The 25,434-nt window shown below is 34.8% G+C and overlaps 1 protein-coding gene across 1 annotated transcript in view; it reads right to left on the reverse strand.

Moving 5' to 3' along the window:
* The window catches only part of LOC128681027 (serine/threonine-protein kinase MARK2-like), a 79,672-nt gene that overhangs the window by 44,568 nt on the left and 9,670 nt on the right, over positions 1 to 25,434 (reverse strand). Inside the window, exon 2 of the mRNA XM_053764543.2 lies at positions 15,693 to 16,517. Coding sequence (XP_053620518.1) covers positions 15,693 to 16,490 — 798 coding nt within the window. The 5' untranslated portion in view covers positions 16,491 to 16,517. The remainder of the gene's footprint in view (positions 1 to 15,692; positions 16,518 to 25,434) is intronic.

Here is a 25,434-nt window from a genome sequence, read left to right on the forward strand (position 1 = left end):
CAACACTAAAATGCTTGATAAATAGTAAAAATTTCGGATTTTCGTTCCGTTTAATTCTGCTACTAACTCTACAAGTGTAGACATAATAAAGCTATTATTAATAAAAAAAAAACGGTATGCACTCCTGGAGTGCCGGCAGAAGTAAAAACTTAAATATTACGTTGTGCATTTTTGACATCTTACGAATTTTCGATCAGGTCACGTGTCCTGACGAGAGTTCAACATTTTTTACCCATCACAAAAAGTGCACAACGCCGCTAAAGAAGTTTTCACTTCAAAAAAACCTTTACAAACAACAAGTGGAAGGCCGGACATTGAATGATATCTGTCTTATCCATTGAGCCCAATGTTAACTGACTACATTAATAATTTATAGTAGACGAATATTACGCAAAAAAAGTTACAGACAATCACAAATTCTTATGCGTAATCAATTTTAATTTTCAATAATTGCAGTTATATTATTAAAGCTATCTAATCAATTTTAATTTTCAATAATTGCAGTTGTTATGCAGTTATTATCTATCTTATCTACCTACCATCGAATTTGCACCTATTTATTTATGATTCATAACGAAGACAGACAGATAGCGAAGGTAAAAAATGTGAACCAATTTAACCATTGACAACAATTAGGTATAGAACCCAAAAAATATTAAATTCTTAATTCTCTAAGAGGTTCTGATAACGCGGAGTCAACGAACTCTTAGTACGTGACTCTTAGTTTCCTCAGAGGAAATTTATACGAGAGGACCCGGCTTTTGATAATTTATGTTTGGTGAGATTGCGAACGGGTTGCTAGTAACAAGTTTTTTCCAAAAATGACATTATTATCACAAACTTTTATTATCGTCAGAGGTTTTGCTGCATTCAACGCGTTGGGAGCCGATCCTGGGCGCACCGTCAGGTCATGATCGTCATAATAATGTACTGTCATGGAAACTGATGCGATGCAGAAATTTGGATAAGCGGAAGTAGGTGGTAATTTATCTTGCAATATTTGATTTTAAACTTCGGGACATGCGAAAGTAAATAATAACTTGAAAAATTCAATATTAAATTTTTGGTCAAAACAATTTATAAAATTAAATTGAAAGAAAAAAATTAGAAGGCAATTATCAGACCTGTCATTATGTGTAGATCTGAATGTTGGGCGACGAAAGTGACGGATGAAAGGAAACTTCATGCGACAGAGATGCGAATGTTGAGATGGATGTGCGGGGAAACTAGATTAGATAAAATAAGGAATTAGTAAGAGGAAGTATGAAATTAGCACCAGTGAGAAATGACATAGTTATAGGTTAGGATGGTGCGGGCATATTTTAAGAAGAGATGAAAATCACGTCACTCAAAGGGCATTAAAGGTGGAAGTAAAGGGTTCCAGAAATAGAGGAAGACCTAAGAACAAATGGATGGAGTGTGCCAAGGATAGTATGAATAGGAAAGGAGTATCAATGGATATGGCAAATTACAGAACGAAATGGAAATACATACTGTGCCGACCCCACATGGGTGGGATAAGGTCAAGAAGAGGAAGGCAATTTATAAAATCTTTTGAAAAATTACGCCTTATATTTTTGCTAAGTTTCAAATAACTGACGAACCATTGTACCAGAACAGGAGACGCTCGCTCAGAGGCAAAATAACTATGGGGGTCACTGAGTCAGAAGTGTGGTAGTAATCTTGAACGAATTATGGAAACTTCTGTTACACATACACTGGCACCCTACCCCAAAACTAAAAATAGCATCCACACCACACGCGCCCTTGTTACACCGCGCCTCGGCCTTGATACTGCCCTACCTAGGTAGCCTACAGAACGCAAAATTATGAGTATTTGCACAGTTCTATTTCTAAATTCTGGCTGGCCTAACGTAATCGCCAGTTTTTTCGATTGCCATCCTGCCTACATTAACAGATATCCAACTTCCTAGTGATATTATAAATGCGAAAGTTTGTGAGGATGTGTGTACTCTGTTCCGTATGTTTGTTACTCTTTCACGCAAAATCTGCTGGACCGATTGTTATGAAATTTGGTACAAGGGTAGAATATATCCTGGAATAACACATAGGGTACTTTTTATCCTAAAATTCCCACGGGAGAAAAATCCCAGGAGCAGGTTAGTTTATATATAAATTTATATTTCAAATGGTATAAGCCCTTATTCTTATTAATAGGGACCACAACTGTTTAAATGAGTTTCGGCATTTTTTCTCAGCAGTGGTCATTCGGAAATGCTTTTGATGTGTAGCTTTGGTAAATATTATTCAATTTAGAACATGACGTGAAGGCCTATTACGTGCCTGTGAACGAACTGTTACGGCCTAATTTCTGAATGATTTGATTTTTGATGGAGACAAGTTTTCGTCATTTGTATTACTATATGCTATTGATTTGCATGATTTCCATATATTAGAAAAAGACATGTCTATCCTTATCCATTTGTAAGGAAGGCCAGTGCCTAGCAGTGGGACGTTTAGTTGTCTGTTGGGGTGTTTCGCAGAGCGTTTCGACCGCTGCGGCTGCGCGGTCATTATAATACGTCAATTTTCTTGAGGAAAAAATCATTTCCAAAATCAATCATTCATAAAATTGACATTACTACAGTACAGAGTAATTAATGTACAGTCATATATAGTAAAACTCATTCTTGTCTTTGTTAAAATTTGAAAATTGAAATGACAGCGCGACCGCAGCGGTCGAAACAGTCGTTAAGAACCACCCGTTGATGATGATGACGTTTCTATAGATATTACTTTATAGATTGATTCTAAGAAGTAGTAATTACCTACAGCCAAAGCTTATTACAATGTGAAGAAATATTCCGTCACATTGGTTTCCCGTTCTTTTTTATCTTACATATCCAGGATTAAGACAAGGATAACATTTAGGAACCTTCTCTTTCGGTATAATATTCGGATGATACAAATTTATATTTAGAACGATTTCTCATGATCAGTTATCATCAGAGATTAAACTTCGTCGTAGTTGTAACATACAGTGGAATTATTATTGGATTATGATTTTTAAATCATGGTATAAAAAATATATTATAGAAGTGATATTACCACTGTATGTTACAACTACGTAGAAGTTTAGGTAAATATGCACTACAATATGCGATCTCTGGTAAGCATGTTAGGATAAACATAGGCCATTGTTTGTGACTTTTTCTGAATTATTTCTTTTACTATTTTTCTGACATTTTGCGCTTCTGAATATTTACGATACTTATCGTACTTTTAGCGAAGCTCACACTTTATAGACTGATTTATTAAAAATATATATTTATTTTTACATCAGATAAAACTATAAATCATGCCACATACATAACACCGAGCACATTCCTAATGTCCTTCAAATTGAGGCAAAAAAAAAGAAAATAACGTGCAACACGGCCACATGGAACCATGCAATTGTTACCACAATTCTAAACACCGAACACCGAAATATTCACCAAATATCTGCTCTTCACTCCCATGTTCACGCGTCGATATCGCCACAAATCCCTTTAATACCGCACGACATCTCCCATTCAGCGATTTTCACACCAAGCAACAGTTAACACACATCTTTTAGTTTTTACACTATTTACACAATATGTCACTGGAAAGGACTTAAAAATCTGTAGATAATGGCGGCGATAAATCTAAAAATGCAGGCTGATTTTTATATAGTTATCTATACAGGGTGACTTTTTATACATTGGCAATATTTTGTCTACATGCTCAGTCCATGATACGGAACAACTTACGGAACACTCCGAAATCGCTAAAAAAAAATCAGCTGTTCTATACAAAATTAAATATCTAACTTGTGTAAAATGTATGGATCAGCAAAACTTCGTATGGAAACAACCTTGAAATCAAGAAAAAAAAACATTTTTTCGCGATCTCAAGGTTGTTTCCATACGAAAAATTGTTCAGTACCATGGACTGAGCATATAGATAAAATAATGCTAAAGTATAAGAAATCACCCTAACAAACAAAAAGGAAAAAAATTCTAGTCCCTCAATAGATTATAGTGTGGTTGTCGTCGCGTTACAATGGCGCAATGTGATTGGTTCGCTGCGTCGCACTTCGAATAAATTCGATGCTGAGAAGTGAAATGCAAAACCGCGCTAAACCCCTTTGATTCAAGAATGTGTATGATGTGATAGAAAACCGTGAAAAAGACCCTTTTTTCAAAATTTGAGACTGCTTTCTCTATGAAACTGTAAGGTCACGCGTTTTGTGACTCGATGACATTGATAGCAAACATAACAATAGCGTGATGCATCAACAGTCTATTGTTGTGTTATCTACGACCTGACATTGAACTGTGACAAAAAATCTATACTCGCTAGTTTCCCACTTGGTTAATCTGGACTTGATTGCTTTAATCACTGCAAGTCTAGAAAAACCAAATCAAATATATAATATTGTAACCGCGAAACTTTGTTGAGGGCCAATCTTGGTTAATTCCCGCAAAATACGCATTGAAATGAACGAACGCCACTAATATTCTAAATAAACGACGTATATAGTGCAACTACAATCAAGCCTGTATGTATGATTATATCACTAAATAGTATAAAACAAAGTGGCTCCCCGATGTCTGTCCCTATTTATGCTTAGATCTTTAAACCTACGAGACGGATTTTGACGCGGGTGTTTTTAATAAGAAAGGTTTATGTGTATGATTTATTATGGTTTAACCCGAGTGAAGCCGGGACGGGCCGCTAGTAATATTATAAACGCTATCTTTATACGTATTACAAAACAAACTCTTCTACCGGGTCTGTTTGTCTGTCCGCGAAAAAGTTAAACTATTGCACGCATTTTCGATAGTGTGATTCCTAAGGAAGGAGTAGGTATATAATTTAATATGCTCTTACCCGAGCGAAGCCGAGACGGGCCGCTAGTTACATATGTTACATTTTCACGAGAAAACTGCAGGACAAATTTGAATAGCAATCAAAGAGTTTTTTGTTCAGCTGAATCCCCTTCACGCCAGACACACCCCGTCTGAATTTAAGACGGATGTCTTATCTATTGATAAATAAAACTGGTCAAGTGAGAATAGGATTCAGTACAATTTATAGAATTCTTATAGGTTTTCCTGTAATCTACAAGCTATACTTTGAACTATATTTTGAAAATTACAATGCTTTTCCACTTCTGGACGAACTAGATTAAAAATACTCCAGTTCCTATAGGTCAGTACGATCAATAAATACCATGTGGCAGTGGGATGTCTCGTCACAATCTAATTACCCTATTACAAAGACGCTAAAAGGGTTATGTTGTTCCGTCGTGATTCTAAACCTGTCTCCAACAGATACATTGAATGAACCATATCGAGTGTATTATTAGTGCTAACACTGGTGTCAGATTTTATTCAAGTCGTCTAAAGGCGTCTGACATGACTTCTACGACTTCCTACCGCCATCTAGTGGTTAAATAATCATATATACCGTCTAAATATGTGTAGGTTTCCTTACGATGTTTGTTTAGTCAAGAATATATAAACTCATGTGTCACAAGTAGGATTCGAACCTGGGTCTTTTCGATCTCACTTACATTTCTAATATATGTATGTTTAGATTTATATACAATATATATAGAAAGATAGATGATAGATAAACCTTCAGGAATAAATTGTCTAAATAACAGTGCAAACTTCATCAAAATCTATTGCGTGGTTTAAAAAAGTAATCTTGAAAACAGACACGCGGAGGGAGAGTTTGTTTTATGCTATGTAGTGATAATCCAGTGAGAAACTTAACGACTGGTTTTTGCATCGTGTTTTGTTACGTCTCTGGGCGGACAAAATATTTAAAATGTAGTTTCGCATAAAAAGCGGGGATTAGGGTCGAAATTGTGAATGTTTAACCCTCCCTTTGTTTGGGGGAGTTTGAATTAATTGGTTCAGGTTATGGCGAATTTCAATATTGTCTTTTATACTTAAATCTCTCTCTCTCTCTTAACTGAGCGTTTTGACCTTTTCTATTTCAGCCGTGAAGCGTCGGAGCCCAGGTTCCCCATTCCTATTTGTCGTAAAATTTATTTGTAAAAGTAAATTATAAACTTTAACTATATAATTTATTTTTGATTTACTTTCCTCACGAATCGTACTATCTATTAAACAAACCCGGATCAAAATCCGTTATGTAATTTCAAAGTTCAGGCATACGTAGGCACAGACAGACAGCGGAAAGCGACTTTGTTTTATACCATGTCTTGATGCTACTAGGAACACTAAATTTTGTCAATATTAACATTATTGGTTATATTCAATGGTTTGATTTAAGTTTATATTGTCTTACATTTGTCAGCTTCATTAACCGTTTCCCGTTATGTATCTCGTCCCGTACCCACTACATACATATCCCGTCTTGTTTGCCGCGACGTGTCCCGTGCCATTTTCTAGCAAAAGAGACGGGAAATGTTGTGTTCCATGATTATCTATCTGTACATATAAAAGAACAAGGGTTTTTATTAATCAACGCCCAGTCTAAACCATAGAAGCTATGAACGCGAAATTTGGGCAGTAGCTTTAGGTTATTACGTAGTGTTAAGATAAGAAAGGAATTTTCAAAATTAGAAGTGGTCTTATACCCGTGGTTTTACCCGAGCGAAGCCGGGACGTGCTGCTAGTATATATGCATATATGAAAGAAAACTTCAGGCCAAAGCTAGTCACATTATGAGGTAATCTGTATAGAACAACTGAACTGTAATGTGTGTAAGTGAAACACATTAGCGATATCGAAAACAATGTCAATCATCCTCTATTTCCGTGCAAATTCCTCAACGTTGAATCTGAAAGCGAATGAGAAATATGCCGAATTTTTCACGGGGCAGGAAATGATCGAATTTTCCAGCACTTAATGAGAAAATTTTCTTTAGATGAAGAAAAACTTTATTCGCAGCAACACAAGTACAATAGTTCACAGATAATCACACATATAAGTAAGTAAATCTATCTTCTTTTATTTTTTCTGATGGAATTCACTATCACTACATTGTATATAACAAAGTCGCTTCCCGCTGTCTGTCCCTATGTATATCCGTCCCCAGATCATTAAAACTAAGCAACGGATTTTGATGCGGTGTTTTTTAATAGATAGTATGATTACGGAGAAAGAACGAATACCTAGTGACTAGAATACATAATAATAAGATAGATATTCTAATAAGTTTTTGTTTATTAGCATAGTCCTTATACTAACGAGAGAGACCAGGTGACCCGTAATACAGGTTGTTCTGACACCTAGCGCGGGCACCAGTTCTCCACGCTCATTTTTGTCTATTAAGCTTGTACTTTTGTAAAATTTGTATTTCTAAGATTGATGTTGTGGAGAAAATAAATAATTGTTTGTTTAAAAAAAAAAGAATTAAAATTAGAAGATTATAAAAGTATAAATATTTTTTAAATAAAGTTAAGGAAAATTTAGCTTGGATCCGTGACTGAATACATAGATATAGTAATAAGTATATACTCGTGATAATAGAAAAATCTTAGTTTTAATATAATATTAGGTTATATCAAAAGTGTGTGCATTTGTTTTTCGCCGACCTGTAACGGTTTTTCTAGATAAACTAAAAATAAAATTACAGAGAAAGGTTTAGGTACCTAGTAAAATTTATTATGCATTTACGCGAGCGAAGCCGGGACGGTAAAATATAAAAAAACAGATCTTTATGAGTACAACAAAGTTATACTACAAAATCGTAATTATAATATTAGTTGTGTAAAAATGGCAAGGAAATATAGCGAAGTATGTAAGCTGCAATCACAAAGGGAAAGTTTTAAAAGCTGTTATCCCGAAAATAAACTAAAAACGGCCAGAAGCTCAGCATTGTAGTGCAAATTGGCAATGCCGCCAGCCACTTGGGCACTGCCGCAACGCGCTTGATGGGCTATATAATTCTAATCCTAACTAATATTATAAACGCGAAAGTAAGTTCGTTTCTTTGTTACGTCTTCACGATCTATCTACTCAACCAATCTTCTTGAAATTTTGCATCCTACATATAATTTGAACTATGCAAAATTTCAAGAAGATTGGTAAATTTATACCGGAAAAACAGGTGTTCCCGTGGGAAATTCACGCAGGCGAAGCCGCGGGCAAAAGCTGACATAAATTTTGAAATTCAAAAAACTTTTGAGTTTCAAAATTTAATTTTCAAAGTTAATTTTATTCCCAGTCTACTACTATACAGAATAAAAAAATCTTAAAACACATCGTACACTGCATACATAAATTCAACAAAGATTTTTTTCAAGTTGGCAACCCTACATAGGCTCGATAATGGCAACTTTTGGCACCGAGTCAGAGATAAGTGAATCGCGGCCAAACAAGGGTGCTCACAACCAGCCAATCAAACCTTTCAGATGGAAATCATAGTTTGAGAGCATTCCGATAAAAAACCATTTTATGTATATATATCATATTTCTTACATTTTCGTTTTTTTATCTATATTTCCATATTCCTTACTAATATTATAAGGAGGAAGATTGGTATTTTTGTTTTTTCGTTTGTAACGAATAAACTCCAAAAACTACTGGGCATATATGGATGACATAATTACAGGAAAAGCTGGTGTGAACGGAGAAGGCTCTCTATGTGTACTCAGTGTTGGACAGGAGAGTTTACAACGTTCTGGCCACAGTTTAATAAAATCCAGTTAGTTAATAAGATTAAAACATAAGCATATAGCGCTCTCTTTCTCTCCTTTCCCTCATATAAATAAATATATTAGGACAAATCACACAGATTGAGCTAGCCCCAAACTAAGTTCGAGACTTGTATTATGGGATACTAACTCAACGATACAATATTTTATAACAAATACATATATAGATAAACATCCATCACCCGGGCCAATCAGAAAAAGATCATTTTCCATCATAACCCGACCGGGAATCGAACCCGGGACCTCTTGGTTCAGAGGCAAGCACTTTACCACTGCGCCACCGAGGTCGTCATATATAAGCGTTTTAAGTTTCTTCTTGGGTGGGCGTCGGAGCCCAAGGTCCGTTTCACTACATTTTCGTCTCCGCTTCGCACTGCGTTCAGCATCCCTAGTTGAGCACAATCGACTAACTAAATGCAGTTTTGCACTAATAAAAATATGCATCATATCGATTTATCCAGATCGCGATTATATTCAATAGAAAAAATAAAATGCTTATATATAAAATATTACCGCGGTTTCTCTTGACCCAGATTCCAAATAAGTCATTACAGTCGATATCTGCCGTCGGGATTGAGGAATAAATCAATCAATCCAAGGTTATATACAGATTTTAATTCCAAACGCTAAAACTGACTAATGTCTACACCATAACTACTTATTATAATATAGACACATCGATCAATCAATAATTTTTATTGCGTCATGTGTAAACATGATTGTAACAAATCACTTTTAGATCATAGACAGCTTGTGGTATGTGACATGACATGTTTTAAAGTAATAATTATTAAATTATGTTAAATCAAAAATAATGTAACGAATATCGAAACTAATCGAGATTATTTAAAGTTGTGATCAAAAATCACTCACTTCTATAAAAAGAAACTTAGTCTCATAATTCACATCGTAACACCACATCTTGGTGTGTAGTGGGAGGCAATAAACAAAACATAGCCGTATTACCGGCAAAGGTGGCGACTGTTTAGGGGTAAGAAATACCACGGCTCCGCAGCGCAGGTGTTAACGTATATGCAAAGTTATTGTGGTGTATCCGAAATAAGACCTTATACAATGTATTGTGTTATTATTGCTTGCGAATGATTTTACGAGGTATTCCTTGAAGCACCCCGTTTTTAAGCACGCCTTTTAGTTGCTAAAAGGTGCGCTTTGAGGAATAGTTAAAGTGACCATAGAAACCTCGATTTTCTATGCAGCAAAACTAAAGAATGAAAGGTATGCTATGAATCCACTGTAACACGTCAGTGTCGGTTACGTGGGTCTTCGTCATTCTGTGTTTTTTAAGGCGATGCATAACTGCACATTAACGCCGCCATCACAGTCTACTAAACCGAAAACGGTGGCCACCAAAATCTTCATACTAGACTACATTGTGCAATGGAAAACTAATAATAGTTTGCAATAAATTCCTTTATCCAGTGTAGAATAATTTGGAAAGAGGATTTTTTTAGTTTTAAATTAATAAGTAGAAATGTGATGGTGGCGCTAGTGTGCTAGTGTGTAATGTAGTTATGTATCACAATGCTGGCTTTTTATGTAATTTAATTTATTACAACGCAAAAAAAACATACTCAAAAACGTGTCATTGTTTCAGATTCAGAGAGTAGAAGAAGAGTAGATACAAAGTAGAGATGTAGAGTGACGAAAAAGTAGGAAAGCAGAGCGTGGGCTCCGACGCTCAACGGCCGCGGAATCATAATTAAATTCTATTATTCTATTATATGAATCTTAAAACAACTTTTGTCCACCAGCGTAAACTAAAATAACATAAAATGCTCTCGAGCAGTGAACATAAATTTGTGTTATTTCAGAATAGAAAACAAATCGAAGACTATGAAAAATTTAATTAAATATTCTCAGCACATTTGTTTCTTAGTTGTATTATATCGAAGCATTTAATTACAAAACAACTTTACTAATTGTTACGTGCCGTCTGTTCGATTCAATTCAGAGCGAGTTCAAGTTGAAATCAATCTCCAAAATATATTGTGAACAACTTCTAAATGGAGACTAAGAAACTTTTGGAAACGTGTTTCTATTATAGTTGTTTGGCGAGACAGGTATTGTCGAAGAATACAACCGATTTTATTATGTATTAGCGACCCGTCCCGGCTTCACTCGGGTAAAATCATAATAAATTTCGTGTGTTTGTTTATTGAGGCTACTAACTATGCCAGATATTTGACTAAAATTTACATTCCTAAGTTTAGGTAGATAGCTAGCTTGTTAAACAACATCAAACTTCCCTAGCAATATCTACCATAAATACAAAACTAGCACATTCGGGATAAAACATCACCCTTACCCTTTTCCTAGCCATAATAACACATACGCACTAAAACATAATTTTTCAATATGTAAACACTTAAACGACGGACAACACAACCGTCCGCATCGAAAGCAAACGCGACACTGAAGCCTGAACCATCCAAGGGGTAGTTCCACCCGCCCTATATTCCACCATCTTGATTCCATACAGTCTTAAACCACTGATGCACCAGTCAAATAACTTTTAATCTATTCATTCGTAACATAAAGTCTATTTTCGCTTGCTCGAAATTCTAGCGGAGTGGACGCATTGTGATGTTTATTGCATTTACCTAGCTTTTGGTGTTGCGTCACTGGCGAAATAAATTTTGTTCGAAATTCAACTTTGTCTTATTGGGAATAATGTTCTTTGTATTTTAAGAAAAGTGACACGTGCCTAAATAAAGGTCACACTATTTGGTAATCTGTAGAAAAAAGAAAACAATATAAGAACTGTGTTAGATAAAGGGTTAGATTTATTTAGTCTGTGTAGTTAAAAATCTGAAAAAACTAATGTAATGAATTATAAGTATTAATTCAACAAGAGTAGAAAACTTAAGTAACACAAGTTTATCTGAATAAATTGCGCCAAATAACTGAAAACATTTCCGTAGCATTTGAGCAATTTAAGTTCAGACATTGCAAAATCTCTTAGCTGCAAGTCGGCACCTGGAATCTCTGGATTTTCCAGAGCTAACACGAGAATATTCTAGACTTTCGCATCTTAAAGCAAACATTTTGGAGCTAGGTTATTCGGAAATTTTTGTTTTTAAATTTAACAGAAACAATGCTTGACTATATATATATATATATAGACCAATATAGTTTTAACTAGTTGCATCCAGCGCTGTTAACCGCGTAATTATTTAAAAATAATACGTTTTTATGCACTGCACAGTAGCGCCATCTACTTTACAAAGCACCATTGACTATCAGACTTTTGGCCAAACCCTGAGGGAATCTCGTACTTTCGGGATAAAAAGTACCGTTGTTATCCAAGATATCAGCTACCTAATTGCCTATATCCATAAAAATTGGCCCAGCCGTTTGTGCGTGAAGAACTAACAAACATACTCAACAACTTTCGTCTTTACAATATTATTGGAATGGGATATATTTGAATTAATAAGACCTTTTTTTTTAAATTAGGTGCTTGATGGGATTCTACCGGCGTTTGTGTCGAATGCAAATAATAAAAATTACGCGGGCGAAGCCGCGGGCAAAAGCTAGTAATATATATTTGTAATACACTTATACCGTATAGCACAATGTCATGTCATTTTAATTAATTATGGACCCTTAGGAATACTTGTCATTACTGTCGGAAGTCGTAGGTCATTATCGTGGCATTGCCTTTTTTATGACGTCATATTAACAAGTGTTTATGGAACATCACAACCACCCCAAACACGCTAAGACTATTGTTATATAAAATATCTGTTTTCCTCTTTATTCAATGTGTGCGGGAGGTAGATAAGAATTATTAAACATCTGAAAGAGTATTTGTATTTCATTAGGGGCTTGCACACTTCTAGCTAACCGCCCCCACCCGGCAAGACGACGTTCATTGAAAAGTAAGCTTTAAAATATTCATTGGCAACAAATTAGCGGACAGCTCGCTGTCAGCTCTAGTGTTGTCAATGTAGGTAGAGTATGTCTAAAGAGCACGCTTTAAAGCTCACTTTTGCTCGCTCACAAGCGGATGGGAGCGGTGCGGTGGCAATGTGTTATTACTCTTGCTAAAACTTGAGAGTCCTAAGCTCCCTATTTCCCGAAAGACATAAATAGCCAATTAATTACATACGCCGGCAACCTTGGCTACCTTCTTACATTATGTGAACATCTTGTAAATGGGTAAATCGCTGTATATGACGCGTTGAAGCCGCACAAATAAAGAAGCCGTGTAGTGCTTCATTGTAGGCACTAACTAATTCATGTGACGTCACACGCATGTACATAAACCTGACTCCATGTGGTCTTTAGGTGGGGGCTTAGATTTATCTGGCCCCGACTGTACTCTCGTTTTCAACTATTGCGGTCTGGACAGAGTAGTATATAGTAATAGCGAATCAGAAAGACACACAATGTTGTATCAGTTGCGTCACGTTAGCCCCTATAAATTTATGCACTTAACAATGACAAATTGATCATTGGACATTAATTTACAAAAACAAATACAGGCTAATTTTAATGGCAAATCGACGGTTATGGCAAATCGACTAAAACCCAAAAAAACGACCAGCAAAAAATATATTTCAAATCTCAAAGAAAAACTTTTTAGACTAATTTAAAATTCTAATGAGGTACCTGTTAGCGAATTCCTATTCCCATGTGGACGTTAGCCGTATTGCCAAGGCCGGGACGGACAGGCAGACAGAATGACAATTAGGTCTAACATTGTTTACATTTGCTTTTTGTTTCGTGAATTCTAAAAAATGTAGACTTTAATGTCGTCGGAATTAATTTATATACTGAATTGGTAGATCCAGTGGTTAAAACGCCCTCCGGCCTAACACTTTCGCGGACGCACAACTACTATATTATTTCTAAAAATTAAATCTTCTCTGTGTCACGTAGAGTTAATTTCCAAAACGAAGCAAGCCCTTTCATTGACGACCTCGGTGGCGCAGTGGTAAGGTTCTTGCCACTGAACCGAGACGTCCCGGGTTCGATCCCCGGTCGAGTCATGATGGAAAATGATCTTTTTCTGATTGGCCCGGGTCTTGGATGTTTATCTATATATGTATTTGTTATAAAATATAGTATCGTTGAGTTAGTATCCCATAACACAAGTCTCGAACTTACTTTGGGGGCTAGTTCAATCTACACAGATTGAACTAGCCCCCAAAGTAAGTTCGAGACTTGTCCTAATATATTTATTTATAATATATTTATTTATTTATTTACCTACCTTACTTTGGGGCTAGCTCAATCTGTGTGATTTGTCCTAATATATAAAAATAAAAAAAAAATACAGATACTCCAGTCTGTAATTCTGCAGTTTTCGATTAAATCTATATTTATGTTGCAATTACTACTAAAATAACTTATACTTACCTGTAACAGTCATTTTCTTTATCATTATTATGTACCATGGCGGCTTACCTGAAAACAAAATTACATTTATAAGTACGGGTGTAATCAAATAAAAATTTCGCACATATAACAATGTTATTATAATATGTTCTTCTTTTATATATTTTCCGTGGTTTTATCATAATGTATTTATGTTATTGTCTTTTTAAATGATAATAAATTAAATACGAAGAAGAATTTCAGACAAAGAAAAAGACAAAACCCAAAACCAAAGATATAATATTATATTTTATATTCAATAGAAAATAAATCATCCATATAAATTCCATATAAATCCATATAAAACCGAGAACTCTGCAAGTGAATATTATATATTAAACCTGGCTTTATATACGAATTGGGGACTGTCATGTAACACGCAGCGAATGTACAGGCACAGTATAATAAAGAGTACTACGTAGTACGCCCAGTGAGAAGGGCACAGAGTATGAAATTGAAAAGAATGAAAGATGAACGGAGTGCGTTCGGCGGTAAGAAGTAACAGATCTGTTAACATTAGATAAAAGTGTAATTATCCGATATATAAAAATGTATGTGCGTGTGTAATACCTGAACATCATTCACATTAAACAAAATTTAAAATTAGTTAAAAATGAAGGAGACTACTAACATACTGTACCGACCTCACATAAAATGGGATAAGTGTTGATGAAGAGAGAGATAGCAAGAACGGAAATCATAGGCAACCTAAAATTTAAGCTTTTAAACACAACGCGATAATAAACAACAGAAGGAATCAAATTATTAATCTGTAGCATCTACGTTCAGACATACCAAGCTTAACGACAACGAAATTGGAACGTCTATTGGAATATGTCTACAACATAACAACATATTGTATGACCTACATTATACATTACAAGTATTACAACAATGTGACAGTCGTGTCAAAGGATATCACGTTCGAGCAGTCGCGAGCCATTATGTCTAAAATTACGACTGAAGGAATAGATTATGCGAAGCAGAATGCTCCATTTTCTGGAGCAAACAAAACAGTGTTGTGTGTTTTAACTTTGATTAGTGTTATTTAATATCAACCACCAAACCAGCCCGTTATCATTGGAAGGGGATCTTTTTAAGTCATTACATATCCATTATATACATAAAAAAGAAGTGCCTCTGTCACGTCTGTATGTGTATGAATGCGATAACTCAACTTTGTATGTTTTCACCAATAGATGGTGTGATTCCTGAGGAAGTTTTAGGTGTATAATTTATTATGGTATTACACGAGCCAAGCCGGGACGGGCCGCTAGTTTACTATAAAGGTCGACATTGAGAAGAAATTATAAGCACAATATTTTACTAAACGTCAAATATCGATTAGGAAAAAATATAGCAATACAATGCAAATGTTTCAGAATAATAAAATGATGCTAATAATGTAATTAAAGGTGTTATGAGCCAACACATACTAAATTAAATAAATGCTTGTAAATAGTAAGTTCTTAAATAAAATTGCTTAATATTTAGTCAGATAACGAGCACCGATGTGTCATTGCAATTCCTCAAATGCACTATCAGTTAATCAAAATACCGATACTTATCTCTAAAAGGACGGACACAATACTATCGATATTTTTACCTGAGTAGAAGACCGTGGCGAAATAGGCGATGTTGGGGTCCTAGATGCAGCATCTGTCCTGTGCTCTGCTAACACTCTGTGTTCATGCTTGGTTCCGACTACAGAATTTTTAACTCTTTCCATTCGAGCTTGAATCGCTTTCCTTGAGATAACTTTAGTTTTCTCCTCTTTAGACCCTCCATCAGCCAATTTTCTAAGCATCCTGGCCGTTGCCGCCACGGAATGCTGTTGTGTATCAGAATTGGTTCTAGCTAACCTAGTCGCAGGTCTTGGAACAGGAGTAGCGCCACCGGTGCTACTTCTTGTAGTCTCATTCCTATTGAAAGGTACCACATCGTGCTCTGTGTCAGAATCTGCTGCCAGATATCCACCACCACCAACTGAGGAAACTCCAGTCCTTAACAAATTTTCGTGTTCAGCGTACCGTACTCTTTCATCAACAGATACATTTCCATTCTGTGCTCTCTCTAATCCTCTTTCCATTTCACCAATCTGGCGTTCTAATTTTAATAAAACTTCATCTGATGGTGGAACGGGGGCTGTTTCATCAGGAGGGTCTGGAGTTTGGAATGATTTTAGATGTATGGGATGAGCTCGATTAAGTTCTAAGCGTTTCGGTGCTATGCCCGAAGTTGTAATTTCATATTGAGTTCTTTGCGGAGTTCTTTCAAGCATTGCTAACGACACAGGCGAAGGAGGTGGCGCTCCATTTACAGTTTCAGGATCCCTTGCCGGAGAAACTCTTGGAGCTCGAAAACTCTTCCGCATAAAATCTTCTCTTGTTAATTTCCTCTCCATTTTTAACACTTAATTCATCTTATGAATCTGAAAAACGTTAACAAACACATTTCATTCCACTATCAGAGAGATAAGTGGTAGAAACGTGACACGAACAAAACCTATATCAGTTCTACAAATAGACTTGGATATCGATACGATACGACCTTGCCCTGTCCAGGAATACTAAGTGTTCATTAGAGATGACGTCAGAAACATCTAAAATTCAATAGTTGACGCATAAATCGAACTTAATAGCAGTTTCTACGGCGATATGGGATCAATAAAATATATTTAATTAGCCCTTCCAGCACATATGATACGATTGTGTTTTAACGATTGGATTTAATCAAATGATAACAATACTAATTGTGTATATTTTAACCAATAGTAATGAACCTTTTGGCAAAAATTTAAACCTGTGTTTCTAAATATGTGAAAACCATTAGGAAGTTGGCTGTAAATGTAAAAATCAATACATAACAGATATAAACGGTAAACTATAGGTTAGGGAGTCTATGTTTTTCACACGTCCAAAGAATACATCCTAGCTTTGATATCAAGAACTAAACTAACTAATAAAAATATCTATTGTCTCATCGACAGAACAAGTAAAAGCTTCTGATAAAGTAGTTGTCGAGTCCGTCGGCGAGTGAGCGAATGGCACTATCTGAAAAGAAAGAGACAAAACAACATTGTTAATCATCAGAGCCTAGGACCATTCACCGAATCCCAGAGCACATAAAGCCGTCTCACCGAGCACAGGTACGTCTGAAAGAGAAAGCACCATCACCAAAAACACTTTATTCCACAATAACAGTAAGCGACACAAAGATAGCATATCTATTGAAAACGACTATCGTAATCGCAATCATATGGTATTTAAGAAGTGAATCGATATTGGAGTAAGTTTTGATATAAATAAAAATAACTTTTAATTTATTTATTTCATAAAACACTAGCAGCTAATTAAGCTGATGTGTGTGCGTCTTGAAGTTTGGAGATTTTATCTAATCTGTTCTTAAAACGTTTGAAAATGCACGAAACTATAATAAACTCAATGATATTGTATCATTGAGTTTATTATAGCGTCGTCTACGCGATTTAAAAGAAAACTTTTCTTTGGTTTCTTCTTTGCTGATGTGCAGTTTTTAAACAATGGCCTATTAATTTATTTTAGATTTAGAGAGTTTAAAAAACATCTACTATAATAACGTGAAAATGAAAATGCCGGTGATCTAAATATAAGTAAGAAAAAATACAAGATTCAGAATCCTGTCGATGATGCACCATTGTGGTGCAAACCATTTCAATCTAAATTACATATCCAACTGTAGATTCACAAAGTACGACATTTTTAACAACAAAATACACCAGATGGCAGTGATGTGACTCATAGTTCTTCATCTGTGAGGCATAATTGTGGCACAGATTGAGTCAAGGTTCGGTTGTTATATCCAGATGACAACATTACCACATTTTGTCTGGCTTTTGTTATGTCAGATTTTTAAAATTCAGAATTTTTACAATGAAATACAAAGATTTTATATGTTTAATAACATGAGAAACACAATTTTGAATAACAATAGAAAATATATAAAATATCAAATTAAAAATAAATCTTTGCCCAACAGAGGGAAACATAAATACCTGTTTATGTGTAAAGAAAAAAAAATGCTGTACAGATTTCATAAAATCTACGATCGATCGGACTTTAAATAATAATAACAATTTAGGCGAAACAGAAAATAACTTGATATCAGCACCAAAGCATAAGTTGGATCGTCTACAGATACCTATCCATTACCTGTCACTGTCATCTGTCAAAACAACAGTTTAGATTTAGACTCCGTTCAATTCCCTGAACCGATGCCCATAAACAAACAAACAATTGGCGAAGTGCTACCAGTTAAATATAAACCGGACGAAAATAAACTGCTATTTAAAATCACGATTACGGCGTGGAGCTATTTATAAAGTCATCCAGAAATAGAGTAATTGCATCGATTACGTGCGTATAATAAACTCTCCCGGGTACTTCTTTTAGAATTTAGCTTTCGTAATGAGTAGAATTTACCGTTGTCTTTAAGAAAATATAATACGTCAATTTTGAATGAGTTTTTGATTTAAATTTTGTAGTTTGTCTATAATCTATAGCGTTCTCAGGTCGTTAAGATATTGTACATTATTAAAAATTCCTTCTTCGATGTAGACAACCCAATTAGGGCAAAATATTGTAGTTCATTATTTCATATATATGCAATGCATGCATCCAGAAGTCCCAGGATATGAAATAGCAGTATATATAGTTGGTTCTTATAATTTTATTACCTGAATAATAAGCATCAGATTACTGCAACCCAACCCCATATAAAGTTGATCATCTGAAAATCAATCTTAACTTGTCCGAATAGAATTTAAATTTGATTGGCCGTTGTTTCTACGTCAACCACAATCTTCCGCTAGTATTGTGTTTAGCAACGTGTGGTTTCCGTTTTTATTTTCAAGATCTGTGACTAAGATATTGACGGCAATAATGACTAATGAAAGATTAAAAATATCGATGCTACGCTCGTTCTAAAACAAAGCGCCTTTTAAGAGCTTCACACGTGCTTCTCAGAATGGATAGATAATCTTTTTCAACTATTTCTTTTGATACATCTAGGCATTCTTAAATCGGAGAAAGGTTTAAAAAGAGAAGTATAGAATAAATTAGAGACGAATGACGATTTGAGGAGGAATTCAAAAAGCGATGGATGTATTGCGGCAACGACATGTGTTAAAATGGAGGTTTATGAAGGCCAAGAGACATATTGATTTAGGTATTCTTCGAATTCTTGTTATTGGCTTTCTCAGAACTCAGTGTGAGACAGCTAATGATACAGAGGACTGTGCGAATTGAAGAAGATCAAGTGAGAAAGCGGTCCATGGACTCTCAAACTTTGCAGCTGGAGAAGCTACCGAGAAAACGCTAAGATTAGGGCTTTAGAAATATTCGTGTTATATACCTCTGTTAGAGGTAAGGTTGGCCTTACTTTAAACAATAATCATTTAACATGTTCGTTTATAGAAAATGTTATAAACGCAATAACTGTATATACTTACATGTTTCTCAACTATCCCCACTATTAAACACACGCCTACGATACCTACTTTACAACTAAATACTAAACGCTACAGGGCTTAGTATTATGTAACTTCGAGTTCGTAGTGACCACGCGATTAACGTAAACCCACGCCCGGACGCCATTTAAGCTGGCCTTTAATGGATAACAATTTAGGGGCCCGCAGTGTAAATAAGATCTGCAAAAGCAATCAGCTTTTAAAAATACTTAAACTTTTAAAATTTAATTAGTTTACGAGCGTTTGCTCGTGTTTGACAAAAACTATATACTACGTGTAGTATATAGTTTTTGTCGATACAACGTAGGTATGTTATTTATCTTTGCTAATACAACAATAGTACTGAGATATTTTTTTAATTTAGGCAACTTTCACGATGACTAGACTTTATTGAATAATTCTGTAAGCAGTTGAGTACGTAATTTCGATTATAATAATTTTATTTATTGTCAAGTTCACAGTGAAGACACAAATGAATAAATTATAAATAAAAAAAAGAGGGTTATGACTATGGCTATAGATAGACACATAAAATAACATGCCAAATAAATAATGCAGGCAGTTAAAATTTTCAAAAGCAGTAGAGTAATTAAAATTCCATAATTTCAAATACGGAACACTAATAAGACTTCAAACATTTTCTCACCATTCATCCTTGCAAAAACCAGTTTGGTCTGTACTTTTTTATTTCCGTTTTCAAGAAAATTGCGTCTCGGTCGGTTGGTTTATAACGAACACAGGCTCGAAAGAGATTTTGAAGCGAATCGGCATTTCGCTTTTAACAATTATTACATGGAATTGCCAACGACAAGATTCCGAGGAATTTGTTGAGCTCTGAAAATGTATCTGTTGTTTTTGTTTAATTTTGTTTCGCTTTATGGAGCTCTTGAAGAAAGAAAATTTGTTGCCATATTAGAGGTATCGTGTGTACAAATTTTTTCTTGGAATAATATTCGGAATTTTGGTGTCGACAGAACAAATACGAAATTTACGTAACAAGTACAATTTTTTAATGTGAAATTAATATAAATGCATGATAAAAGTGATTTGATCCAGCCATAGTATCACCATATTCATACTTCAGTATTGGAAATTGATACGAAATACGATGCCCAATTTGGCAGCACCGGGACTGCCATTTAAGCAAAAAACAATCTGGATTAAACCTGTTTGAAGCGGCTAAATAGTCCAACGGGCATGACTCATCGCGATTCCAATTTCGAATCATCGATGGAACACTGAACACTGGTCACGCACGTTTGGCAAATATTCGAGCCAAAATACGAAAATTTACACTTGTTGTCTGCGTATTTGATGAATATCAATTTCGAGCGCCATTAGAAAGTAAAAGTTGACGTCTGCTATATAGCATTTCACAGGTGTAAAATTCAATCAATATAAAAATCTGTTTGATGGTAATCTGAGTCGACATTTTCTAATGCTGTCGGCAAATCAACAAGTTGAAACATAAACACAAATAATTGGCGATGCATCGATAATTTATGACGTAATTAATTGGATAAGACAGTCATCAAAGAAGTATATAAATTGAAACAAGATCCGAGGATAAGATTAAAATATTAGGAAGGCGGAGTAAGAAACGACCGTAAATCAACTATTAAGCGTGATTAAGAAGTTTATTTTGTCAATTTCGAAGGTAATGAAGAATATATTACAAAATACATAAAAGGGATTTAGTTAAATAAGCCAAAGTAACTGAATTCAATGTATTATTTATGATATACAAACTTTTTTTTGATGAAACTTTATTTATGATATACAAAAAGTTGTTAAAGATGAATGTTCTAAATTAATGGCATCCTACAAATATTATTAAATGCGAGATTTTGGACCTAAGCGAGAAAGACTGTGAGGATGTTTGTGCTTTGTTTGAAATAACCCAAAATTTACTGGAACAATTTCGACGGATTTTTTTACGTACACCGGTAGAAAAGCACAGGGTACATTTTATGATGAAATTCTTACGAGAGCTCTAATATTCGAACTGCGACCCGGGACTTCCCGGGGCGCCAGTTTGAATATTAGATAATCACCATAGTGAGAAAAGGGATATAAACTATACTGAAGATTATGGCAGACGTATATGTGAGAAAGAGAGAGTCGGGAATTGAAATTCTGCAAATATGTAGTTGTATACTACACATTCCGCCCAAGCTTATAGCAAAGGCTGCTCTGGCGCAGTCGGAGCGTGACTCACGAGCATCGAACCGAGAGCCTGCGTCTGTCTCGCTCTAAACGAGTATTCTGTATTGCCGATTCGCTCTAACAGATCTCGTTTGAGCGATACGTGAATTAGACGATTAGATTAACTCCCAATCGTTTGTCGAGCGAAAGTTGTTAAGTATATAAAATAAATTATATTAAGGAAAGTTAACGATCATAATATTGAAGAATTTGTTGCTAACACATTATTTATTGCAATTTACATTAGTGATAATAAAAATAAATAAATATTACTTAGCGATGGGACATCAAAATGAATGACAGCTCATAAGACGGCAGCGTATAACGTCAATCTTTTTTTTATATTCCTTTATCAGTAAGCATTATGGAAATATGCATTAATCCCAACATTTCTTTCCAGGTTGCAACTATTTAAAAAACTCTTCAAAAACACAACCTATTACCATTATTTTCAATTGCAACGTCAACTATATTGACTCATTGGACAAAAAGCCTCAGCGGAAGTTGTACAAACAGAGTGACATCCCCTCATTATACTTGTTTAGCCTACATCCCAGCGATAGACCTGATGTGCCGATTATATTGTTCGCATATAATCAAGTATTAATTCAATCAGTCCAGAAGCATCTAACGTACATATTGTGAAATTTTTGCGTGACCAAAACTCTCCTATAACAAGAGATTATAACAGAGGTATAAATAGAGTAGATATGAGCTGAAGGGCGAACCGAAATAATAGAATGATAGGTAGACGATGATTGTAAAACTTATTTTACCAATGAGGTGATTCAATAATAACAAAAAAAAAAACAAGTCACTAAAGATAAATCACATTTTATTGAAGTTGTTCAGTGATCTGATTCCAATCCAGTACAAGAAATCTTTTGGGGCTGCCCTCATATATCTACGCCATACATGGACTGAATAGAATTAACGAAGCTTCAAATTAAAAGTACACCATATGTTTAAAAAACCACTGATATGACTCATTGCATTTAAAAGGCTGAACTTCGCCGTTTCACTTTAAGGTAGTTTAAGTGGCAATTACCATACTTTTTTCTGTTTTACATTGTCTAGGATTTAATGACAGGTATTTGCATTGTGTTAGACCACCCGTGAGACAGTGCAACTAACCTTCAAATACTATATTTGTATATTTTCAGTATTTTCTTGGCTTATAAACTTATCTTTATTTATTTTATTTCTTATAATAATTATGTTAACTACGGAAACGCACAACACAAATTTTCTTATTATCAAGTGTATTATTGGTGTCAGATTTTATTCAAGTTACACAGAAATTCTGACAATTAAACTCGAGTCGAGTGTTTTTAGTAGTAGACGAATAAATGAATACGAATAAACTTTTGGAAGGCTCTGACTTGGATTTCGACGAGTCAATTAGCCAAGACCTATCAGGCTTTTGTTTTAAATAAGCAATTAAAAGTGCTTGGTGATTTCAATCATGATAAACAGATTACAAGACATAAGTCCCAGTCACGTTTCAAAAACATGAAACAAAAAACGTATATATAAGGCTGTCGCTTTGTTTTTTGCGCAGAGAAGGTAAAATAAGAAATTTGCATACAACATACAAGTGGCGGACTTGGAACTGATCTTTTTTTGGATGATTCTAATGTGATTTCACGAATATTAGATAAATTCGTTGAAGAAAAAGAGGCGACAGTCACTGAAAACAATGTAATAAAAAGTTCCATTAATAAATGAATAAGCAATAAAATAATAAGGAAAATAAAGAGATGTACTTTGCCACAATTTAGAGCGTATGCCATAATAACGGCACGATTTAATTTGCCTAGATATTATCTTTAAGGATCATTAAGTTGATGATTACGCTAAAATTTATTATCATAATATATTCGATGAAAACGCTGGTATTAGATTTTTACCTGTTTAAATTCCACAGCTGGACAAAAGCCTTCTCTTTAGTCTTAACGTTAATTAAAAAAAAAAAGAAACCGCGCTCTTTATTCTATATCTATTTCTTAGAGCTTAGTTAAAAGAAACACTACATTATGACTGAATCCATAAACAGCTATTCAAGTACGACGCAGTCAGATTGATAAATGCCACGATAACCTTTGAATAACCATCAAAACACCATCATCTTAGTCACGTCCATCACAACATGTTTTCGCAAAATCTCCCCGAAACTCTGCACTTCCAAACTCATTATATTCGTTCGCTATATCAAACTCACGAGTCATTTTGGGGTGTGAATTCTCAAATTGCTAATCTTCCTTTTAACGCTATTTAATGTGATCACGAATATAAGTGATCTTGCATTTTTCACCCTCACCCCAAAAGGAAAACATTTAATTTCGTTCATAAATACAATAGAATTTTTTTTCTTTCAGTCAGCTTCAAAATTCAAATGAACAAGATCTATTATAAAAATATAAGAACTCTGTCTAAAATAAGAAGTTGTAGTTTGTCACAATGAATAATTTAAGATACTTAAAATATAGATGATAACATACAAGAAACAACAGTCAAGGATGGTGCGTGACAATGGTCTGATAATAGATGCTGACGACCGTGCTAAGTGGAAATTAAAAAGTAGAAAAGCGGACCTTGGGCTCCGACGCTCAACAACGGAGTAAGGAACCAGGAAATCACTCAGATGATAGAGAGAGAGAACAAGAAACGACAATCAAGCGATGGAAAAAATGTAATGTGACGTAATAACATTCATGTGGTGAACGGTGAAAGTTAGACATTGTGTATGGTTAACTAATGATTATGGGAGAATCGTTGATAATGATCTAAACGACTTTAAGATTGAACTTCTAACAAATTTTGAAAAAGGTTTTTTAAAAATTTTCAGTTTTTTATTAAATCAACGTGATTCTTCAAGCCCATGGTATGGTAATGGTAAAGTCGCCACTATACACGGTGTTACAAAATATCTATATGTAGTTATATACGAAGTAGTAAAATGCGGTATCTTGTGTTCTTTATCCCGAAGTTTCAAGTTAATATTAACACTGGAAGTATTAAAGTTGTGAAGTGTGAAAAGGGTGATCGTAAAGAGATTTTCATATTCGTTATAGTGAACGTGACTGACGGAAACTTTTTATACGTGTTTACACTAACTTGTCGCGACATAAACTTGGAAATTCGCATAAAATATCCACCCTAAGTTCCCGTATTTCTCTTACCACTTTGTATAACTATAATATATATCTTCGTAGGTACTTTGTAACAGTTTGTAGATGTAGCAGAAGTCTCTAATCCAAAGTAAGAAACGTTAGATGGATTCATTGGATCTTCGGTCGGTTATTAAAATAATTACATGCAATTAAAATCCACAGGGAGATTTCTATGGTGCTCGTAGCCTTGAGCGGGTTTCCTAGACATTAAACAAATATGTTGATGTCGATGTAAATACAGCCAACTCGTGACTTTGTCTATACAATTATCTTCTTCTTTTTCGTCGAATCAACCATTCTGAACCCAAAAAGTCAGTGAAATTATTTATCATACTACGTTATTAGTTTTCCAATCCAAAATTCCTAATGTTGGTAAGTATGTTTTTATGTACCTTGGCTCACAGCTTGGGTTAGGCAACTGTTAGTAGTGCAGCGTTTTTATAATGAGCAAATAAATATTTAAG

The sequence above is a fragment of the Plodia interpunctella genome, chromosome 26 (genome assembly GCF_027563975.2).
Source record: "Plodia interpunctella isolate USDA-ARS_2022_Savannah chromosome 26, ilPloInte3.2, whole genome shotgun sequence".
NCBI lineage: Eukaryota > Metazoa > Arthropoda > Insecta > Lepidoptera > Pyralidae > Plodia > Plodia interpunctella.